The sequence below is a fragment of the Arachis ipaensis genome, chromosome B09 (assembly GCF_000816755.2).
Source record: "Arachis ipaensis cultivar K30076 chromosome B09, Araip1.1, whole genome shotgun sequence".
In the NCBI taxonomy this organism is placed as follows: Eukaryota; Viridiplantae; Streptophyta; class Magnoliopsida; order Fabales; family Fabaceae; genus Arachis; species Arachis ipaensis.
The window spans coordinates 8,785,319-8,809,750 of NC_029793.2; the positions used below are offsets into that span (position 1 = coordinate 8,785,319).

General features: G+C 36.1%; 1 protein-coding gene across 1 annotated transcript; it reads right to left on the minus strand.

Moving 5' to 3' along the window:
• LOC107614935 (disease resistance protein RML1B-like) lies at positions 19,431 to 24,108 on the minus strand. The gene is made up of 5 exons (XM_016317060.2): positions 23,098 to 24,108; positions 22,707 to 23,009; positions 21,129 to 22,602; positions 20,759 to 20,899; positions 19,431 to 20,457 (listed from the first exon to the last, which is right to left on the minus strand). Exons 1-5 carry the CDS (start codon positions 24,106 to 24,108, stop codon positions 19,520 to 19,522), a joined length of 3,867 nt encoding a protein of 1,288 aa, XP_016172546.2. The 3' UTR covers positions 19,431 to 19,519.

The window sequence follows — 24,432 nt, forward strand, 5'->3', positions numbered from 1 at the left end:
AATGTAAAATAATACTCACATGATAGGCTTATCTCTAAGCTTTTAAAAGAAGAAATTTGCATACCTAATGTTGTTGGATTCCAATATGGCCTAAAAAGGCTTGGTAACAAAAAGGTTTTCATAGTGCTTGATGATGTGGATAGTTTGGATCAAGTAAAGTATTTTTGTAGAGAATACCGAGACCTAAGTGAAGATAGTAGACTTATCATAACAACTAGAGATAAGCATATTCTTAATGATGAAGTGGATTGGATCCACGAGGTAAAAAAAATGGAACGATCCACAATCATTAATTACAACTCTTTTGCTTAGAAGCCTTCAATGAGATTCATCCTCGAGAGGGTTATGAGGTTCTATCCGCCAGCGCGGTAGAGTATGCTGGCGGCGTTCCCTTAGCCCTGAAGGTTTTGAGTTCGACTGCTGAAAGCATCTAAGTAGTAAGCCCACACCAAGATGAGTGCTCTCCTATTTCGACTTCCCCAGAGCCTCCGGTAGCACAGCCGAGACAGCGATGGGTTCTCTGCCCCTGCGGGGATGGAGCGAAAGAAGCTTTGAGAATTCAAGAGAAGGTCACGGCGAGACGAGCCGTTTCTCATTAACGATAGGTGTCAAGTGGAAGTGCAGTGATGTATGCAGCTGACGCATCCTAACAGACCGGTAGACTTGAAACGACCCGTAGGCCTTCTACCTCCACGCGGCATTGCTCCGTCAGGCTTTCGCCCATTGCGGAAAATTCCCCACTGCTGCCTCCCGTAGGAGTCTGGGCCGTCTATTTTCATTGTTCAACTCTTTGACAACATGAAAAAACCAAAAGCTCTAGGTGCAATTCCAAATGTGCGGTAAGTCTTCGTATCTTATTGGTGAAATTTAATACTTGAAATTCAACCGAGCCGGGGTTTTTTTCTTTTTTTTCTTGTGAAAATCCTGGTAGAAATAAATTTTTTACCATAAGTTAAAAGCGTTCTTCTCCTCCGCGGCCTACGGGTCGTGAACTTCTTTTCCCGGAGAAGAAGCAATGACGGTATCCGGGGAATATCCAGTTTATGGCCGCTTCTCTATGGTACCAGTTGTTGCTTCATTGAATTTGCTTCATTAATAGGATCACGATTCGACTTTGATCGTTATGGACTGGTACCGCGATCTAGTCCTAGACAGGCAGACCTTATTTTAACAGCGGGTACAGTAACTATGAAAATGGCTCCTTCACCTAACTGAGAACACTCATATATTTCTAGATATGAATCATCATTCCAAGCAAATAAAAAAGAATTTCTTTCTTATAATTACAAAACATGTAAACAAAAATGATTTGATCCAACGAGCGATATCTCTATAAAGAGATATATAGCAAAAGATTACATTATAGATATGGAAGAAAATCTGCATAGAAAACATTAGAAATCCTTTATTTTATCAGTCTAATCGCTCTTTTGATTTTAGAAAAAAGAATATCTTTATCAATATACTCTTTCTTCTACACATTGATCGCCACCCCGTAATGGAGAATAGCTTTCAAACAAAAAAGAATGATTGAAGTTTTTCTATTTGGAATTGTGTTAGGACTAATCCCTATTAAAGGAATCGAAAAAATCGTCTTATCGTCTTATATCTACTTTTATCTATATAATTATATATATAATTAGTATTTTATTTTTTAAATCGACCATTTTTTTTACAGAAATAGAGTATGATTTGACATCAGAATCGCAAAATGTTAAGGAAATTTACAATAATAACAATAGATATACGAAAAAAGAAAAAGAACCCTTTTTTTGTAATTCCTATGATGCAATTGGAGCTTATCGACAAAAAAAATAAATTTCGATAGTCCTTTGTGGTTCCGCTGGCGGCTAGATCAGCGCGTTATTTCTTCAAGAGAAGCTCCTATCGAAGTTCATTATGAACCGTTGGGTATCTATCATGAGATTTATGGTCATTATATAGTAGTAAGAAGCCTAAAATGGCTGAAACCAATAAGATAGCAATTACGACCCAAGAAGTTATAAGTACTTGGGCATGCACTTGGAACCCCCCTAATTGCCAATAGAGATGTTGACCTACTTCCATGGAAGATATCTCATATAATCTTTTTAATGTGTTGATGGAACATAATAGAATATTCATATTGCCCTCAAAATAAATAGAACTTGAAAGGAATTATTTTGATTCAACCATCTATTTTTTCAATTGTCTGTTAATATTCAAGAAAAAGTTGTACATCAATGCTACAAATCAAAATGATACACAGAAACATATTTAGGTATACCCTCTCATTTGCGGATTTCTAACAACTAAAATGGCTGAAACCAATAAGATAGCAATTACGACCCAAGAAGTTATAAGTACTTGGGCATGCACTTGGAACCCCCCTAATTGCCAATAGAAATGTTGACCTACTTCCACGGAAGATATCTCATATAATCTTTTCAAGAGGCTATTCCCCCCGGAACAAAAGGATCAAAACCTTCTACACCCCATGCGGGATTTACGGATTGAACCCTTCCGGTTAGGCCATAAGGATCGGACACCCATATCCCAGGACCATACAATCCTGTTACATGAAATGCGCCAAAACCAAAACAAGCCACCCCTGCAAGAAATAAATGAATTCCAAAGATTTTTGGCAAATCCAAAGAGGGTTTGCCTGTACGTTCATCACAAAAGATTTCTAGATCCCAATAGACCCAATGCCAGATAGCCGCCAAAAAGCACAAGCCCGAAAACACAATATGTGCTCCAGCCACACCTTCATAACTCCAAATACCCGGATTCGGCGTAGTACCTCCTGTGATACTCCAACCGCCCCACGAATTGGTTATTCCTAAACGAGTCATGAAGGGTATAACAAACATACCCTGTCTCCACATTGGGTCAAGAACAGGATCAGAGGGATCAAAAACTGCTAATTCATATAGAGCCATCGAACCGGCCCAACCAGCAACCAGAGCCGTATGCATTATATGGACAGAAAGTAAGCGGCCGGGATCATTTAATACAACAGTATGAACACGATACCAAGGCAAACCCATGAGAATACCCCTCTCTTTTTTTTTCAGCAAAAAATAGACACTATGTAACTTTATTGCACTAGAAAAAAGATACTAAAAAATATACTATGGAACCCCCTTTGCAGTCGATTATATCTGGTAAAGGATTTATATTTGTTCTAGGTTTTTAGGAAAAATGGAACAATTCTATTCAGTAGGAACAAAAAGAAGTGGATCTATTTTATTCTATATCCGATAAATAACAATACGCAATGGTGGTGTGGGAGGACGTTGACCAAATGAATAAAAAAAAGGGATAGTTATTACAAACAGGTTCTTTGAATGATAAAAAAAGATATGTTTGCATTCACGAATAAAAACACTCATATAGGAGCAACCTCCCCTTTTTTTATTTATCATTTATAAATACAATATGATAAAATAAAACACGATCCCAAGGCAAACCCATGAGAATACCCCTCTCTTTTTTTTTCAGCAAAAAATAGACACTATGTAACTTTATTGCACTAGAAAAAAGATACTAAAAAATATACTATGGAACCCCCTTTGCAGTCGATTATATCTGGTAAAGGATTTATATTTGTTCTAGGTTTTTAGGAAAAATGGAACAATTCTATTCAGTAGGAACAAAAAGAAGTGGATCTATTTTATTCTATATCCGATAAATAACAATACGCAATGGTGGTGTGGGAGGACGTTGACCAAATGAATAAAAAAAAGGGATAGTTATTACAAACAGGTTCTTTGAATGATAAAAAAAGATATGTTTGCATTCACGAATAAAAACACTCATATAGGAGCAACCTCCCCTTTTTTTATTTATCATTTATAAATACAATATGATAAAATAAAGAAAAATCAATTTTTAGACAATAAACCTTTACGTTTCCACATCAAAGTTACATATATTACTTCATTTTTGTTTTCCATTTTATGCCTATTGGTGTTCCAAAAGTTCCCTTTCGAAGTCCTGGAGAGGAAGATGCATCTTGGGTTGACATATAGTGCGACTTGTCAGATATATATGGGTTATATGGGATTTCCCCGTTTTCTCCACCGATTGAGGTATCCTCTCTTTCACCCCGAAAAATATTGATTGAATCGTCAAAAATCTGGAGCGTGAAGTGTAATGAAGTTCAATTAGATCGATCTTTTAGTTTTTTAGGGGGTATCCAAATTAGTATTCTCAATTTTGAATTATTTATGGTTGTCTTGACTGGACCAATAAATAAAATGAAGCATCCAGGCTCTGTTTAGACAAACCCAATTGGGTAATATACCAAATTTAGCAAAAAATAGACACTATGTAACTTTATTGCACTAGAAAAAAGATACTAAAAAATATACTATGGAACCCCCTTTGCAGTCGATTATATCTGGTAAAGGATTTATATTTGTTTTAGGTTTTTAGGAAAAATGGAACAATTCTATTCAGTAGGAACAAAAAGAAGTGGATCTATTTTATTCTATATCCGATAAATAACAATACGCAATGGTGGTGTGGGAGGACGTTGACCAAATGAATAAAAAAAAGGGATAGTTATTACAAACAGGTTCTTTGAATGATAAAAAAAGATATGTTTGCATTCAGGAATAAAAACACTCATATAGGAGCAACCTCCCCTTTTTTTATTTATCATTTATAAATACAATATGATAAAATAAAGAAAAATCAATTTTTAGACAATAAACCTTTACGTTTCCACATCAAAGTTACATATATTACTTCATTTTTGTTTTCCATTTTATGCCTATTGGTGTTCCAAAAGTTCCCTTTCGAAGTCCTGGAGAGGAAGATGCATCTTGGGTTGACATATAGTGCGACTTGTCAGATATATATGGGTTATATGGGATTTCCCCGTTTTCTCCACCGATTGAGGTATCCTCTCTTTCACCCCGAAAAATATTGATTGAATCGTCAAAAATCTGGAGCGTGAAGTGTAATGAAGTTCAATTAGATCGATCTTTTAGTTTTTTAGCCCGATTGAGGTATCCTCTCTTTCACCCCGAAAAATATTGATTGAATCGTCAAAAATCTGGAGCGTGAAGTGTAATGAAGTTCAATTAGATCGATCTTTTAGTTTTTTAGGGGGTATCCAAATTAGTATTCTCAATTTTGAATTATTTATGGTTGGCTTGACTGGACCAATAAATAAAATGAAGCATCCAGGCTCTGTTTAGACAAACCCAATTGGGTAATATACCAAGGATTACTACTTCTAGCATGTCATATATGTGAAAAAAGAAATTCAGAATCAGGGGTTCGTAGCAAAAGCAAAAAGATGTGGTATTGCAGTATTTGTCCTATATGTGCAAATAAGAATCGGTCAGATCTTTACTCAGAGTAGAACAGAAACCTAAAAGAAAAGAATTGAAGAAGCCCATTCAGAAACAAGAAAATTACATTGTGATTTAATTTTATTTAGATTCGATCTCGATGAAAACAATACATCAATGAGGAGTTAGTTCAAAAAGTTAAATACATTCTATATGTATGGATAAAAGAAGGGCTCAAAAGTCCTCTTTATTGAAAAAAAAATTGTAAGAAGAAGACCTTTCCCTTCGTTAGAAATTCTAAAAAGTCCATTCTGGAAAAAAGTCATAAAGTAATAAAAAAGGGGTTGAAATCTACACATTGATTTATTTTTGCGATCTTTTGTGAACCGTATGCATCAAAAGATGCATGTACGGCTCTTAAAGGATAAAATCTTATCCTAATCAACCGACTTTATAGAGAAAGACTCCTTTTTTTTAGGCCAAGAGGTTGATAGTGAAATATCGAATCAACTTATTGGCCTTATAATATATCTTAGTATGGAGGACGAGAACAAAGATTTGTATCTGTTTATAAATTCTCCGGGCGGATGGGTAATACCCGGAATAGCAATTTATGATACTATGTAATTTGTACGACCCGCTGTACAGACAGTATGCATGGGATTAGCTGCTTCAATGGGATCTTTTCTTTTGGCAGGAGGAGAAATTACCAAACGTCTAGCATTCCCTCACGCTTGGCGCCAATGAGTCCTTTAAAAAAAAAAGAAGACTATGCCTTCGCCAAATAAATATTAAGTAATAATAGCATGGCACTTCGAGTTCGATATTAATTTTTTCTCAAAAACCATTTGATTCTGTATCGAAAGAGTAGTATGAAAAAACCCGTAGTTACCATTTCATATGATCTATCGGAAGCCTATTTCAGTGTCACAAACTGTTTAGTTTTCGGTTTTTACACCGGAAAGGTTTAAACAATATTTATGTTATGCAAGAATATATATATATATATATATATATTCTAACTATTTGAAAAAAAAAAAGACACTTTGGGATTGCTGAAGAACAGACGAAATAATAAAGCAACGGAACCATCATAGTATTTTATAAATACTTCAAACAAAAAAGGAAGGATGGTTATTGGATCATTTACTGATGCTGATCTGGGTCTGATAGACCTAGTATATGTTCTATTTCTTTGATGGAAGGTCTAAATCAATTCCATAGTAGAGCCGTATGCAATCCGCAAAAGATGCCTGTACGGTTGTTCGATTCTATCTTTTTCCTCTCTCTCGCCTTATCGTGCGGCAGAGAGAAAACCAGTATTTTGTTATATCATTAGGGTAATGATCCATCAACCCGCTAGTTCTTTTTATAAAGCACAAACGGGAGAATTTATCCTGGAAGCAGAAGAACTACTAAAGCTGCGCGAAACTATCACAAGAGTTCTATATGTATGGATAAAAGAAGGGCTCAAAAGTCCTCTTTATTAAAAAAAATTGTAAGAAGAAGACCTTTCCCTTCGTTAGAAATTCTAAAAAGTCCATTCTGGAAAAGAGTCATAAAGTAATAAAAAATGGGAAATGAAAACTATTAGCCCCATAGGGGGTTTGTGAATAAGTGATTGTCTGATAATGAGCAAGGAATATCCGTCTTTCTGCTAAACAGGACCTGACGGTCATCTTAATAGAAGAGACATTTGGCGATAAGCCTGGGCTTATTTGGAGTGATCGTCATAAATAATTAAAGTGTGGCGTTCGCGGTACATAAAAAATTCAGCCAGAGCTGCTCCCGTATACGGAGCGAGATATTGTAATGTAGCTGGAGAAAAAAGAAGGATGGTTATTGGATCATTTACTGATGCTGATCTGGGTCTGATAGACCTAGTATATGTTCTATTTCTTTGATGGAAGGTCTAAATCAATTCCATAGTAGAGCCGTATGCAATCCGCAAAAGATGCATGTACGGTTGTTCGATTCTATCTTTTTCCTCTCTCTCGCCTTATCGTGCGGCAGAGAGGAAACTAGTATTTTGTTATATCATTAGGGTAATGATCCATCAACCCGCTAGTTCTTTTTATGAAGCACAAACGGGAGAATTTATCCTGGAAGCAGAAGAACTACTAACTTCAACCAAATGATTCAAAAAATTAATAGAATTAAATTATTAATTTGTATGAAATCTTTTCTTTTTAGTTGGATAAAATCTTTTGAAAGTCTTTAATTTGTCTATAATTATAAATAATACCGCCTATATTTTCTAATTGTTCCAAAGTCGTATAAATTGACTTAATTAAATTCAATTTTTCTCGTTCTATTTCAGAATAACCATTCACTCGAAACTGATCTGCTTCCGTTTCAACTTTTCTTAAACGGGCCCGGGCTTTTTCTAGCTGTTCAAGAGCTCCTTCCCGCAGTTCTTCTGAATTTCGAATAGTCTTCAAGATTCTCTGAACCATTTGTACAGAATGGTAAAGGGGCCCTCTTATGATCGTTGATCATAAAAATGAATAAAACATTGAAGAGAATTTTTCAACCTACCCTTACCAACTCGATCTTGTTGCACCAGGCAACAAAGATGCATTAACCATTTCACGAAGTATGTGTCCAGATAACCCAAAATCCCGATAATTTGCTTTTGGTCTTCCGGTCAAAAAACAACGTCGATGAAGACGTGTAGGTGCACTATTACGCGGTAGTGATTCTAACTTTCCATGAATTTCCCATTTTTGACTTAACGATGGAACTTTGCTTATTTCTTTTTTTGAGGATCGGCGAATCAAATAATATTTTTGTTCCAATAATCAGATTCTAGATTCTAAGTTCATAACCCTAGCCCATTCCCATTTTGGGCGGAACAGATCTACTAATTCTTTGATTCCAGTTAGTAAGATAAGAGGGGTCGGATCTTGAACTAAGAAATAGATTCTAGAAGCTAAAAAAGGGTATCCTGAGCAATTTCAATAATCGGGTTCATTGATATTCCTGGTATAGTAGATGCTATCACACATACAATCATACTCAATTCGATGGAATTGTTTGATCTTAAAGGGGACCCTCTATAATTTCGCACGTAAGGAGTTATTTCTTGGTTTCGTCCAGTCATTAATAACTTGATTATTTTTAGATAATAGTAGATGGAAAAGAACATTTACCTATTTATATAACAGATCGTATGGTAGGCCATAAATTGGGCAAATTTTCACCTACTCTAAACTTCCGAGGACATGCGAAAAATGATAATAGGTCTCGTCGTTAAGGTGAAATTTCATGTTCTTCTAATAATAATAAGATTACTCAAAAATAAAACAATTTCTTTTTTATATTCAAAATTGGAATAAATACTAAAGAAATGAAAAGAAAAATCGATTTGAAAAATAAGAAATGTTTCTTTTTTTAGTAAAAGCATAACCTTACTTATGATAAAGTAGAAACTAGAATCATCTTTAGGTCAAACAAATTCGATCAATTAGAATATTTATATATTAGAAAAATAAAAAATGAAAATTATATAAATAGAAATGTCTGTTCACAACACAAAACATGAATAGGAATAAATGAGATTTGTGGATGTGGATAAAGAAATGGTTATGATACTATAATTTACGTTTTATTGAATTGAGTATCTTTTTCCAGTTTTTGCGTTTATTCTGCAGAAGCAAATTAAGTCAAAAGGAGATGCTATATTATGTTTTTAAATAAAAAGCCTAATGGATATAAAAAAACAAAGTGCACAACTAGGGCATATCATTTTACTATTTGTTTACACGGTAGTGATATTCTTTGTTTCTCTTTTCATCTTCGGATTCCTATCTAATGATCCGGGACGTAATCCAAGACGTGAAGAATAAAAAAAATATTTTGAGTTTTCTATGTTTTCCTTGTTTGTGCTAGATTTTGAAAAACTTTTAGGATTTTATCTATTTTACATCTTTAACTGGTAACTATCAAAATCAAACATAGAAAACTCAAAAGAAAAAAATACTAACTCACGGGCGGAAACGGAAAGAGAGGGATTCGAACCCTCGGTACAATGTTCTTCCCGTTGCTTCGGGGAGTATTCACGTTTGGCATATGCCTGCTCTGACCGAGATCTTTGGAGATGATTCCGTACTCCAATTCGGTGGTGGAACCTTAGGGCATCCTTGATACTGATGCAAGTTCTTCCCTTCTGAATCAGGTAGATTCATATCTGAAAGAAGTTTACAATAAGTTCTTTTAAAATTGACTATTTGTCCCTCTGTTAGAGGTGTTCCCGAAATGTCTGCGATCGAGTAAATAGCTCTACGAACGAATGGATCGAATCGAATTGGAAAATGGAAAGATTTGTACAAGTTATACCCTTCGTCACCACTTTGCGGAAAATGGTTAGATATCAATATGTTAGATACCTGTGACTCGATTGGTGGAATAGTATCTCTCTCCAAGAAAGCATGTTTTTTTTTACCGCCGCACAAAGAAAATATTTTGTTCCGAATGAACAAGATATTGAGGAATTGTCCATACGTAAAATAATAATTATTGATACAGGCCCTTTCCACAAAAAAAGGGAATCTTTTGTTACAATAGAAACAGAAGTGATATTGATTATTCAAGAATCGAAGTCGATTTGCTTTAAAAAAAGAGGATATCAATGAACTTCTATGAAATGGTTTCACGGGATTCAGCCAATTGTCTTGATCGTGGGATATCATTGAAACATAGGAATCCGTGTTATCAAAAGATTTCCTGCGATTCTTTCTAGTATGGAATGAGTCAATCATCCACTTTGGTATCTTATTGAAAAAAGATGGTGATATTGTTCTTCCATTGATCAAGAATTTCGATTTTTGGGAAGTATCACGGCCATCCAATAAGAAGGGTTTCAATTTTTTCAAATGAACGATTTGAAGACCTATTGATTCTAACAACTGATTACAGAGTGGATCATTAATAGACAAATTAAAGACTTTCGAAAGATTTCATCCAACTAAAAAGAAAAGATTTCATACAAATTAATAATTTAATTCTATTAATTCGAATGGAAATGGCATGATGAATCTATTTCGTCGCCTTTTTGCCAATATATCTGAAGTTATCGGGGAAATAATAGGATGTCTAAAATGAGAATTATATAGAATTGAATTGAATCCTGATTTAGCGTAAGGTTTTGAACTAAACAATTTATGTCTTACTAGATTTAGGTTTAGGGTTTAGGGTTTCCATATACTCGAGCCAAGAGCACTCCCATTTCCATATACTCGAAAAAATAGTGGATAGAAGAATCCACAGCTAATCTAATTATGTCTTTCAAGCCGCACGTTGCTTTTATCGTTTCGAACCAAGTTTTATTTGGATCCAGTATGTAATTGAATTTGATAACCCGCTACTAATTCTTCTTCCACTTCTGGTAAATCAAAAGACACGGACAAAGTCAAGAAAAACCTCTGAAATTATTTTAATATTGGACCTTGGACATATAATAGTTTCGAATCGAATCTCTTTAGAAAGAAGATCTTTTGTCTCATGGTAGCCTGCTCCTTCGATCGAAACCTATTGACTTTGGGAAAGGTACTATGGAGAAACTGAAGAAGTATCCTAATGAGACTATTCAAAACTTGTACAAGATGAGCTACGACGGATTAGATGAAGAGGAGAAAAAGATATTTCTTCAAATTGCATTTTTTCACAAAGGAGAAGAAAAGGATAGTGTCACAAGCATATTGTTGGCTTGTGGGCTTGAAGCAAGGTGTGGAATGGAGATAAAGCTTTCATATCTATTTCATATAATAATACAATAGAAATCCATGACTTGTTGCAAAAATGGCGTTTGAAATAGTGTGTCGAGAAAGCAGCGAAGATCCTACAAGACGTAGCCGATTGATGAGGGACACTGAAGAAATTTGTGCTATACTCAAAGATAACAAGGTAAGACTAGCTAACACCCTTCTCATATATTAAAAATGACTTTACTAAAGAGAGTTTTAAGGATAGAAAAGTTCGACCGGTTCCACCAATTTATTATTTTTTATTAATATTTTTAGTTATTAGTTTAATATTTTTTACTTAAAAGTTTATCATATATTCATTCATTGCATTTTAAATTTGTGCATATTTTTATTTTCTTTTATGAATTTTTTATTTTTCTATTGGTGTCACATGTTCTTATATGAAGAACAAGTACAAGCTCCAGAGGCACAAAATCAATTGTAGATGTATCAATACATTTATTTATCATTTTTCTTATAATTTAAATGAAATATTTTTTATAAAACTAAGGAGAATGATAAATATATGCATTGATACATCCACAGTTAATTTTGTATTTTTGGAGCTTATACTTGTTGTCTAGATTGTATTAATGTAATGTAGGACATTCTGTTAATTATTTAACTTTAGTCTTAATGTGGGACTAAATTAAAATTAAATGAAATTTTTTTGGATTCAAATAGAATACTTTTAACCTTCAGGACCAAAACAGAAACAGAATTATGCCTAAACATAAGGGACTAATTTAGTACTTTATCCTATTTTTTTTTTTATCAACTAGTCTTATGTTTGTATTTTCTATGGCAGTGAAAGATGTAGCCAAATAGGCAGAAGTTGAAGGCGACTCTGCAATGGCTGCTCAGTTATTAGAAAACTTGGAAGGACCGTTATTGGACGATCATGTCCTAAATTTAGATGATCATTCCCTAATGAAAGGCGATGGAGGTCCTGCACTTTTCCGTTGGCTTCAAGATCAAGCGCTTCGTTTGGCGAGCATTGCAAGATACGCCGAGCAGGAGTTCCAAGCTGCCTCAAGAAGCATCGCTGAGAAACATGAAGAGAGATGAGGCGGTCAGGAAGCAAGAAAGTTTGAAAAGGATGGAGGATAGACTCCAGGATCTAAACTACCAGCTGGCTTCTTGGAGGAGAAGAAAATATGAAGAAGCTCAAGAGAAATGGCGTAGAAGGGAAAGTGCGTTGGAGACAGAGGTGGCAATGTTGGTTGCCTCGTTTCAAAATAGTAGGTTGCAGGTTCAAATTCCGTATCCTGACATTAGTAGGTAATAGTTGTTTTATGTTTGAGTCAATTTGATTTTTAATACTCTAAAATGCTTAACTAAGATCTATACTTTAAATTTGATAGGAACGAGCAGATGTTCAGCGATAAGACCAGCTCTGTTTGGGCAGTTAATCAGCATGGCCGCTTCTTTCCAGCTGCTTCTTGGGCACGACCTGAGACGGGCTTCTTCAAAGTGAACTGCGACGGCAGTGTTTTAGAAGATGAGTGTAAGGCGGGCTTTGGGTGCGTGCTGAGAGATAGCTCTGGAAGCTGGGTCCGAGGCTGCTGTGGCAAGGTGGCTGTAACTAGTGGGTTGAAATTGGAGCTTTGGAGCTTATGGAGAGGTCTTCTCCTGGCTTTGGAAGCTGGCATCGAGTTCCTTGTGTGTGAGACGGACTCCATGGAAGCCTTCTCTCTGGTTTCAGGTTGGAGGATTCCCAGTGACCATGTGGAAAAGGATCTGGTTAAGCGCTTCTTTGAGTTGAAGAGACTGCAGGGCTGGACTGTGCGTTTTGGGCTGATAGGGAGAGATGCCAATTCGGTGGCTGATTGGCTTGCTAAGGAAGGGGCTCACGGCGAGGCTGCCTCTACTGTGTGGTTGCACCCAATAATGAGTAGCAAAATTAATATATAGAGTAAATAGTCAAAATTGTCTCTAAAAGATCACGCGATCTCTAATTTAGTTTTCGAAAGATTTTTTTAATCAAATTCATCCTTGAAAGATTTTCAGTTAGTCACGTTATCCTTCCGTCACTTCCCTTGCTAATGTCGCTAACGGTAGCTGACGTGGCATGTTAAGATATGTTAGTACCTCCATCCATCTTAATTGTCTGCCAGCACGACTATTTTACGAAATTTTGTCAAACTAATCCCTAACTAATAAACCCTAATCCCATCATAGTGCATATATGTCCCCTTACGTTGGAGTTAAATTGCAGAGGTTCAGAGACCAATATTGGAGGTCGCCGGCATGATGGGTGGTGGAAACGGAGGTCGTCGTGGAGGGGTCCTTGTCACTCAGTTGGTAGCTATGGGTCTAGCTCATTTATGCGAAGAAAGAGGAAGAATGAAGACCTTATATGTCATTGTGGGTTGAAGACGTTGATTAAGAAATCTGGAACTTCAGAGAACCCAGATAGATTGTTCCATACATAAAGACGTTGATTAAGTAATTACAACTGCAAGTTGCAGCTGCATTTGCCTTGCTTGTTCTTCAATCTCCATCTGTTTCTTCTTTTTACAAGTTCTCTTGTTATGACCAACTTCATTGTAGAACATGCACCTGATGAGATTGTATTTTCGCTTTATCTTTGACCTTGTGTTGGAAGATCTTTCATTCTTGTTTTTTCTCCTCTTTGTTGTTGGCCTTCCTGGCTTAGGCTTAATTGGGGGAGGGACAGGGGTTGCAGATGGTGTTTTCTCCCAAAGATCTTGTCCCTTGACCGGGTTGACATTGAAAGCATAGGTTCTTCTGTATGAGTCCATCCTTAACCATTCATGACAATACTTATAACACCCTAAGTTAAATCCTATCCTTGAAGGCCTTTAGATAGGGTGTCACTCTTTTGGGAAACAAATTAACTCAATTGTTATGCAAGAAAGAAGGGAAATACGCATGAAGTTTTAGGTAAAATCAATAAGCGATTAAAAGACGGAATTGAACACACACAAGCAAGTTCAAGCAAATAAAATAACAACAAGATTCCTATGAGTACGATTTCTAATAAAAAAAAATAAATGCCTAAAAATAACTATGGCAAAAAACCCAACGCGTCCTAACTAATTTCGTCGAAGAAACTCCCATCCTTGTATCATATCCTATCTTTTGTCGGGACCCTTCAGTCTTCCATGAATTGGGGTACCAGCAATTCTCTTCCAACATTTTTCCGGGGGGTGAAGATCCGATTCTGCTGTGTGGGGTGAACTAAGATCTGACGGGGTGCTGAAATAGGAGAATAGGGTGTGTACTCCACCTTTGAACTTCTGCGAAAGGTCAATTTCTCCTCTGGGTCCTCTTCCATTGGGTCCTCCTCCTAGCTAGGGCTGATAGATTCCTCTTCCTTTGTCTCAGAATCTTATTCGAGGTAGACCACCTCGGGTGACTATTTCTTGGATGGTGTTTTCTCCTAAAGATCTTGTCCCTTGATCGGGTTGACATTGAAAGCATAGATTCTTTTGTATGAGTCCATCCTTAACCATTCATGACAATACTTATAACACCCTAAGTTAAATCCTATCCTTGAAGGCCTTTAGATAGGGTGTCACTCTTTTGGGAAACAAATTAACTCAATTGTTATGCAAGAAAGAAGGGAAATACGCATGAAGTTTTAGGTAAAATCAATAAGCGATTAAAAGACGGAATTGAACACACACAAGCAAGTTCAAGCAAATAAAATAACAACAAGATTCCTATGAGTACGATTTCTAATAAAAAAAAATAAATGCCTAAAAATAACTATGGCAAAAAACCCAACGCGTCCTAACTAATTTCGTCGAAGAAACTCCCATCCTTGTATCATATCCTATCTTTTGTCGGGACCCTTCAGTCTTCCATGAATTGGGGTACCAGCAATTCTCTTCCAACATTTTTCCGGGGGGTGAAGATCCGATTCTGCTGTGTGGGGTGAACTAAGATCTGACGGGGTGCTGAAATAGGAGAATAGGGTGTGTACTCCACCTTTGAACTTCTGCGAAAGGTCAATTTCTCCTCTGGGTCCTCTTCCATTGGGTCCTCCTCCTAGCTAGGGCTGATAGATTCCTCTTCCTTTGTCTCAGAATCTTATTCGAGGTAGACCACCTCGGGTGACTATTTCTTGGGTGTTGAAGTTTTCGTATCTAGGAAGATTATGACAGGCAGTTGGGGTCTTCTCCTACGAAATCTTGACCTAAGTAGATAGTTTGGAGCACGGTAGCAGTGGTCGTAACTACCATGCGTGCTTTGAGGGATCATACTCAGAAGTCACCCTCGGGGGCGCTGCATCGTCTCTATTCGATGTGCCATGTTCCTCTGGAGATAGTATGGAAAAGAGAAGGGGTGAGAACTTAAAAGATCTCAGTAGGAGTGCTATGTGACACCTCCATATCTATCCCTAATCCACTTGCGGGATTTTAAAAATATGGCATGGTATGCATATAATAACATAATCAACATAGATAAGCCAAACAGAGAAATAATAGCTTATAGACACTCAACATAATCATAACTTAAGCTGGATGCAACTTTGGAATTAATAGCACAAGCAAACTTTTTCTTTATACTTTTTTCTTTCTTAACTTGTAGCTTTTATGTAAGGTATTGAGCTCAAACCGGTATAAAAAAGTGGGAGTTTCCTTCCCTTACCGAAGATTCTTATTCCAAATATTTTGGCAATCACTTTCCCTTATCGAAGGATCATCCCCTCAGTTCAATTTACAAATATGATTGTTTAGGCATACACAAAAAGAAAATCATACAAAAAGATAGACACATATAATGATAAAAAGGGCATGTGAAATAATGATACCATAATTATATAGCACAGGATAGGCATGTATTCTCTAATTAAAGAGATATTACAGAGATTTTGGATAATCATGTTCTAAATTTATACAATTATTCCCAAATGAAAGGCCTTGGAGGTCCTGCACTTTTTCGTTGGCTTCAAGTTCAAGCGCTTCGTTCCGCGAGCGTTGCATGATACGCAGAGCTGGAGTTTGAAGCTGCCGCAAGAAGCATCGCTGAGAAAGATGAAGAATTAATACTTGCAAGAGAAGAGGCGTCCAAGAAGGAAGAGAGTTTGAAAAGAATGGAGGATAGAGTCGAGGATCTAGACTCTCAGGTGGCTTCTTGGAAAAGAAAATATGAAGAAGCTCAAAAGGAACTCGAAGATGTGAAAAATTGGCGAGCTCTTTAAGCTCGAGTGGAATAGGAGGGAAAGTGAGTTGAAGACAGAGATGGCAACCCAGTTGGTTGCGTTGTTTCAAAATTGTATGTTGCAGGTACAAATTTTGTATCCTAATATTGATTCAAGTCGCCTTGGAGCTTTTAAAGAGATACGGAATGGAGAGATTGCATCCCTTTATGATTCTGAGGAGACTAAGAATGAACAAAATGCAAAACCTTTGGAAAATATCCAAGATAGGGATGATCATGGGGATTTCTTTGCAAATATTTTTGAAGTTAATGAAGTTTAGATTAGGGGGTAATAGTTATTTTGTTCTCTAACATTAGTCGCATGAGTCAATTTAATTCTTAATATTCTAAAATGATCAACTAAGATCTCCACTTTAGAAATGCAGTTCTGAAAAATATTTTGAATCCTTAAAAAAAATTTGCAAACAAATCTTATTAGTTCGAGAAAATATAGGAAAATGATATTTATATTGAACAACGTAAACAATTGATATTGGAATACTTCATAGTTTGACGCAGGAGACGGAGTTTCATTTAGCCAGTTACTTGGGTTCATGGCTGCAGATCCAAGCCATTCACAATTTAGCCATCAGCCTGATATGATGACGGGTAGGTATTTCTGGACGCAAGGTATCCATGCCGCACTTCCTCGTAGGTTACTAAGAAAAAAGTGCCATGCCTCGAAAGTCTCTTCCTCCATAATGGCAAATGCAATTGGGATGATATTATTGTTACCATCCTGTGAAATTACAACCAACAAACAACCCTTGTACTTTTCATATAAGTGAGTCCTATCCACCTGGACAACTGGTTTACAATATCTGAATGCTCTAATGCAGGAGTAATAACTCCAGAAGACTCGATGTAATACCCGGATATCAGTTATCAAGTCATCGCCTTGATATGTAAGCATAGTTTTGAAATGGATGACTGTTGATGGCTCTTTATTACACATGGCCTCAAACCATATGGGCAAAGCTTTGTACGATGCTTGCCAACCTCCAAATATTTTTCACTGACTTTTGCTTAGCCAACCATGATTTTCGATAGCTGATGGTGTAATTGAACTTCGATTGCACTTCCGCAATAACTGATTTCACCTTTATTGAGGGTCAGCCTCTACCAATGGCTTTATTGCTTTTGCAATTGTGTTCAAATCCAGCTTTGAATGAACCTGAGAAATAGTTGCTCTGGTACAAGTGTGACTACAATTATACCTTCTTATAACCCAACAGTACTTTTTGCGGATCATGCTAACCCGGATCAGCCAATCACAACCTGACTCATACTGTGTACACTTGGCATAAAATGTCAACGGCTCCTACTCATACACCCAGTAGTCTACACCTCTTCGGATGGTATAATCTTTCATTGCCATAATAACAGCTTCCTTGGAATTGAATTTCATTCCCACAGAAAATTAACCATCTGCCACAATAGAAATATCTACCACGACGACAGTCATACCATAAATATTTAATAAACAAATACTTAATTGGTCAAATTAAAAGTAAAATCTATTTATAACTTATAAATAAATCTTGCCAAAAATTAATACTAACATAAATAAATATTCATATGTCGAAGCAATATTTACAATATTAATATAAAAAATCAATACTCACTACATCAATAATAATATAAATAAACTTTACGTCATGTAATTATCTCAATTTTAACCAAATAAAAACATAATCACGTAAATAAATACTAATTAATAAATACTAACTAATATTTAAATAAATCAATAACTAACTAAATGATTATTATCTTAAATTTAACCATTTAAACACATAAACAAATACTAATTAAGTATATTTTCACATGCTATTTGGTCCATCAATCAATATAAATTATAACAAAATTCTAATCCTTTGTATAAATATAGGCAATTACGTACCTGCATTCATATATTCAGGAAACTTCGGAGCATGCATGGCCTCCAAATCCAAAGTTCGCATGAAAGATGGCCCCTCAAACGGATGTTCGTTTGCTAGTGTATTTGCCACGTCTGTCACATTTGCCTCCATAGTGCCGTCACCTTGATCTTCATCTCCATCTGGACCAACAACTTTGTAATTGCTTTCAAACTCTTCTTCACTGTCACTATTATAATCTTTCCGTTCAATATTTCGGTCAGCTTCAGATTGTTCAAACTCAACATACAACTCAATGAACGACATCTGAGCGCGACTTTCAAAACATCTCTTGCATACTCGCTTCATCAGTTACATATTTGGTTTGAAATTGAATGAATCCACCAAATACCGATATAGGATACCTGTATAAAATACATGATATTTTTCTTGACATTTCAAAATCTATCTTCTCACAAATCACACTTTTTAATTCTTCGAATGAGATTGTGAATGGAATAACAACATCTAACGGATTTTCAGAAACAAATTTCACTCATTTAGACGTTTGTAACAAAATCTGACCAAAATAATATACTTTTAATAGGACTCTAACATCCATTTTTCTTATTCACATGAATATAAATTCTACTGACAATTTTTTTACGCCGATACAACACACACAAAATTTGCATATCCAAAAAAATGAGCCTATAATTGTCAGTAACAAAACAAAAATAAATTAATTATAGAAATAATTTTGAGCACAGATAGAGGAGAGTGGCGACACACGAGCACACGAATCAAAAAATCCGGCAAGAGGTGCGACAATAGCAACGAGCATGTGTTGGCGGTAAACAAAGGTGGATCGAACCGCTGAGATAAACTCTGAGGATATGATGATGTCTAGGAATGAGTAGTGAAAGCTCCTTAATGTTTGTGAGAGACTGAGAGAGCGAGAGAGAAAAATTGGGAGTGTGGAGTGTGTAAAAATTAGTAAAAAACCGAGTCAAATATTAACTAAATGTCAACTATTCAGCGATAAAAATGAACAAAAAATCAATTTGAGTCTAGCTTTGAAATTTCAAAATACAAATTAGATATTGAAAATTAGGGGTTAAATTTCACGACCCATAACCAGTATTAACTCAGAATTATAATGTATTTTGTCGAATTGAAATTTTTTTTGAAAAGGCAAAAATATCATTTTTCATTTCAAAGATTATTGTCAAAATTTAAAAGGTGATACTCCAATAAAGATTTTATAATTGTTTTCATGTGAAAATTTTTTCTTTTTGACCTTTAGATGATGAATTGTAGAGTTAGATTTCATATGTTGTGAAAGTGTTATTTTTATTTAAAATTTGGCCACATAAATAAATCACACTTTTATACAAAATATCTTCATAAAAAGATGGTTTTGGTATCTTTATTTAAGTAGCTCCCAATTTAAAATAGTAATTTAATAGACACCGGCATCGCCATGAGCAGCATCTTGAAAGGCCCTAGTGTCTTCTTCACTTTCAGTCTCCTCCGTATCAGAGGGGGATACTATCTGCCCATTCTGAATCTCCTTGAAAGGTCCAAGCCTACTTAAATCAATGTCAGGGTATAAAATGGAAACCTGCGATCTGCAATTTTCAAACGAGCAAGTTGCCGCTTCCGTAATCAGCTCACTCTCTCTTCTTTTCCAACGAGTTTCTTTCTGAGCTCCTACATCTTTCTCATCTTCAAGTTTCTTTTCGGTTTCTTTGAGCGACTTTTCAGTTTCTTCATATTTACTTCTCCAAGAAGCCACCTCCGAATTCAAATCATCAACTCTTTTCTCCAACGATTCAACATGTGAAATCCTGTCCTCCATTCTTTTCAAAGCTTCTTCAAACTTTGCATTTTCTTCTCTTGCAAGTCTTAATTCTTCCTCTCTTTCCCGTTTGGCTGCTTCGAACTTCATCTCTGCGTATCTCGCAACGCTCACTGAACGAAGCCCTTGAACTTGAAGCCAACGACAAAGTGCCGAAACATCAAGGTCTTTTGTTATAGAATGATCATATGGATACAGAACATGATTGTCCACAAACTCTGTTATTTGGAAGCGTTTAGCTGATGCATCGAAGTGTTTTAGCAACTCCAGAGCAACTTGAGGATCATCCAAGGAGGGAATGGCAATTTTATCACGAGTTTGTGCAATAGAAGTAGAAGCATTTTCGGTTGGAACCTGGTTCAAACGGATATCTTCTACTCTTTTGCCTTTAATCTTCGAATGAGAAGAGTAAGAAGTTTCCATAGCTAAATTTGTAGCTTGAGTTGCTCTTGCAGGGTTGCCTTCAACTTTTGCATTCTTGTCTACCTTCTTCAAGTGGCGGCGGAGTTCTTTCACAGTCAGCTTAGGAGCCACGATCACTGCAAAAAAAATAGATCACAGTAGTTATGTGTTTCGCAAAGTAAAAAGATTAAAAGACGACATAAGCCTCATTTGAAATTTGTTCCTGTAATTTTCATCATCTAAAAATTTTAATTGCTTTATTTTGTTCCATCTACTCAACACTTAACAAAGTAACAAAAATAGAAATTTTACTTAAGATTGCAAGGATGATTTGGAACAGTAAAGTAAATAGTAAAATTCTACCGAAAATACAGTTCATCAATGGAACTATCCAACATAATGAATGACAACGAACGGGGTTACTAAATGGGAACTCACCGCCATGTGAAGGTAAACTGGAATTAATGGGTTGGGCATGCACAATCTTTTTTTCTTTGCGCAGCTCTTGCAGTTTCTTAGAACCTAGGTTTTGTTGCCCAAGACCTTCCGTTTGTTCTACATTGCTAGTGTGGTCTTGACCTTCAGATGGAGTAGTGAATGATTATTGAAGTACTGAATGAAAATGTCAAATATAATGTCTAGTAATGTAGATGATAGTATAATTTTTTTTTTTTTTTTACATTATCCGTACTTTTAACTAATAGAATTGCAAAAATGACCAAATTTTAGTAAATAACCATTCACCGTAATACATAGAAGCATAATTGTATGAAATTAGCGAAGTAGAAGAATATGTTATGTTACTTACCGGTTTTCCTATCAAAAGATGATTGTTCATTCATTTCTCTTTGTTGCTTTGATGATTCCTCCTCCATGTCCTTTTTCTTCTTATCTAATTCCAGCAAAAATCTCTGCAAGTCTGATTCATTTATGATTTGAACACCACACTCTTTAATAATGATGGAGTCATCAACTTCTCCGGTGTCAGTAACAATACTGAACTCAAGATGAAAACTTGGCTTATGTTGTCCAAGAATTTTGTCAGTGAGGAATGGATCATACCATATATACAAATGATCTGAGTTCAATTCACTTATGGTTATGTCCTCCCACATAGAATTCGTGCCTCCTGTAATGTTGTATTCGCATCGGATTTTGGCACCGTGCTTCTTCATTCCATGACGCGGTGAAAGAACAACTGAATAGATAAAGCCAAGAAAGTTGGAAGGAGAGTCTGGGAGTTCAATTGTTATGGAGGAGGATTTCTCAGTCTTATATGCAAATTGCTCTGGGATTGTGTCTCCGGGCAAACAAACCTCCACACTATTGTAATTGTAGCTATGGACTTTGGTTGCATAGCTTCTTACCGTGACATTGCTAGATACAGCACTCACCATTGTTGTATGGATGCCTTCCATGATCGAATGCAATGTGTCTCCTGCCGAGAACTTCAAGCTATTAATGAATGAGATGCGTTTCATCTTTCCCACCATCTTTGTAGCCAGAGGCTTTAGATCTGATACAGACTCCAATGATATGCAGTTATCGGTAGAGCACTCCTTGATAGAGTCTGGAAGCTCTGGCAGTGTCTTAAGACACCTGCAATTCTTTAGGGACAAAATTTCCAACTCTTGAAGACACTTGATGGTTGCAGGCAACCTGGTCACATTGCTTCCGTCTAGCCTTAACTCGCGCAATTTTGATATGGCGTTGATGTTGTCGGGGAATTCAAATGAGTTCCTACAATCCTTCAAATGTAGTATTTGTAGAGAGTGTAAGCCGTTAAATAGGTCTTGCAGCTGCTGCTTGTCAATTACTAGTCCACTATATGAATGCTTCAACTCCTTAAGCAATTTTAGTGCTGATAGCTCCTTTGGAAGATGCTTAACTCTTGAACCTTCTAGATTGAGGCATTTGAGCTTCTGCAGGTTCCCAATTGATTCGTCCAGCTTTTCAACCTTTGTGTAACTCAAATCCAAGTTTTCAATTAAATCTGATGATACTGCAAATTCTTTGAGATTTGAGCAGCCTTTGACACTTATCTGCTGCAGAGAATTCAGATGCCTTTCGGCCTTAACACACTGCAAATTTGTGCACCTGTCCAGTATCAAAGAAACAAGCGTGTTGGAGGAAAAAACAGATGAATGAAGAATCGACAAACTCTCACAACCAGAGAGATTCACCCATCTGAGTCTTTTTGTCCCAGACAAATCTGGAAGCTCTTCTAACTCTTTGCATTCACTTAAGTCGATCCCTTCTAAATTATGAAGTTCCTGTTCCACCTGCATAAGGAGCTGAGTCATCAGCATGGAAAATCTTCAAATTTGAATTTAACAAGAAAGAAAACGTGATGATGACTCATGAGCATGTATGTTTATATCTTTACCTGCTTCTTCTCCCAAAGTTTCTTGACATGGCTATGCGGCATGCGAATCTCAACAAGTAACTTAGCACAGAACTCTGGTGGAAGAGACTTGAAAGGGTACTGATGCCATTCAAAGTACCTTAATTTACCAGAAAATGGCTCAAGGTCTGGAGGAAGGATCATCTTACCAGAACTCTGACCCGTGGGGATATATAATTTTAGAAATCTCAAGTTATTCATCCTTTTAAGTGTGCCAGGACTCAAATGCAAGTCTTTAATTTGAGACAAATCTAATATTATGCCTTCAATTGTATCAAGTGTCTCCTGAAAAAAAAAATGTAATAAAGAAAAGTAAAATAAACTACAATATAAAAATGGTGTGCAAAGAAAAGAGATACAACTTGTTCTTTACCTTGTTCTCTTGGAGTACAACACAAATGTCTTCAATATCCCTCAAGCGGCTACGTTTTCTAGGGTCTTTTCTGTTTTCCTTGCGTACAATCTCAAAAGCCATTTTTCTTAACAAGCCATGCATTTCGATTGTTTCTTTATATGGAATAATGGTAATCAACGCTTTATCTTGAAGGACCTCTATTCCTCTTACTGGTGAGAAATCACAGGCTTTTAATATGCTTGTGACAAGATCTTTCTTTCCTCCATGGAAAAAGAATGCAATGTCAAGAAATATCTCTTTCTCTACCTCCTCCAATTCATCATAAATCTTTTTAAAGGCAGTATGAATGCCCTTATCAGGATGCTTCTCGAGTTTTTCCAAAGTACTTTCCCAGAACTGAATGCTTTTGGATCGAAGATCTGAACCCAAAAGGTTCAGAGCTAACGGATTTCCCCCTGCATACTTAACGACCTCATTTACCAGACTCTCATAACGCGTTGGAGGGATGGTTTCCTCGAATGCTTTCAGGCTAAGAAGCTCTATAGATTTTGAATCGCTCCATTGCTGGACTTCAAATATCCAATCAACTCTCTTTTCAATCAAATGCTTATGCGTTGTTGTTATAATAAGTTTACTTTCTCTACTATGGCTCTTGTACCCTTCACACACTGCTTCTAACAATGGTTGATCAGAATCCTTCACATTGTCGAGGATAATGAGAACTTTCTTATTGCTAAGGCTGCTAATACTGTTCACCAACCCTGTTACATCAGTGGAAATTTCTTCCCTTAATAGCTCCGAGAGAAGCCTTTGAGGCGTATATTCTTTTGCATTTTCCGCATAGCAAGCATGCTCATAACGAGGAAAGGATTTTGCAAATAACATTTTAGCTATGGTTGTTTTCCCTACTCCGATCATACCCCAAATTCCAATTATTCGGTGTTCCTTAATGTAGGGTTTAATACTCTTACGGATTTCTTTCATTCCAACCAGGCCTGTTGGCACAAGGTGGTGCTTTAGGACACGCATTTTCAATACATCATTCACAACCTTTCTGATGAGTTCATCATCATTCCTAAAATGAATGGAGAAACAAATAGGATAAACGGAACTATGAAAATTTGATTGTTGTCTAAGAAATATTATTAAGCCAGCAGTTATCAAAATAATCTCTTGAGGCAAAATTACCTTTAAAATATTTTATAACACCATAAAAATGCCCATTTGTTCTAAACGTATATTTTTTTTGTGACTTTTTATTAAATCATAAAAAATATTAAAAAAAAAAACTAAAGACAGGTTAAATGTCATCTACACTAATTCTACTTTTATTATTTTTGCACATACTTGATA

Coding starts and splice junctions, on each gene's coding strand:
- LOC107614935 (XM_016317060.2), bottom strand. CDS start 24,108: ATGCGTGTCCTAAAGCACCACCTTGTGCCAACAGGCCTGGTTGGAATG. Junction 22,603..22,706: donor AACTTTGGGAGAAGAAGCAG/GTAAAGATATAA, acceptor CTCCTTATGCAG/GTGGAACAGGAACTTCATAA. Junction 20,458..20,758: donor CAGTTTACCTTCACATGGCG/GTGAGTTCCCAT, acceptor TTTTTTTTGCAG/TGATCGTGGCTCCTAAGCTG.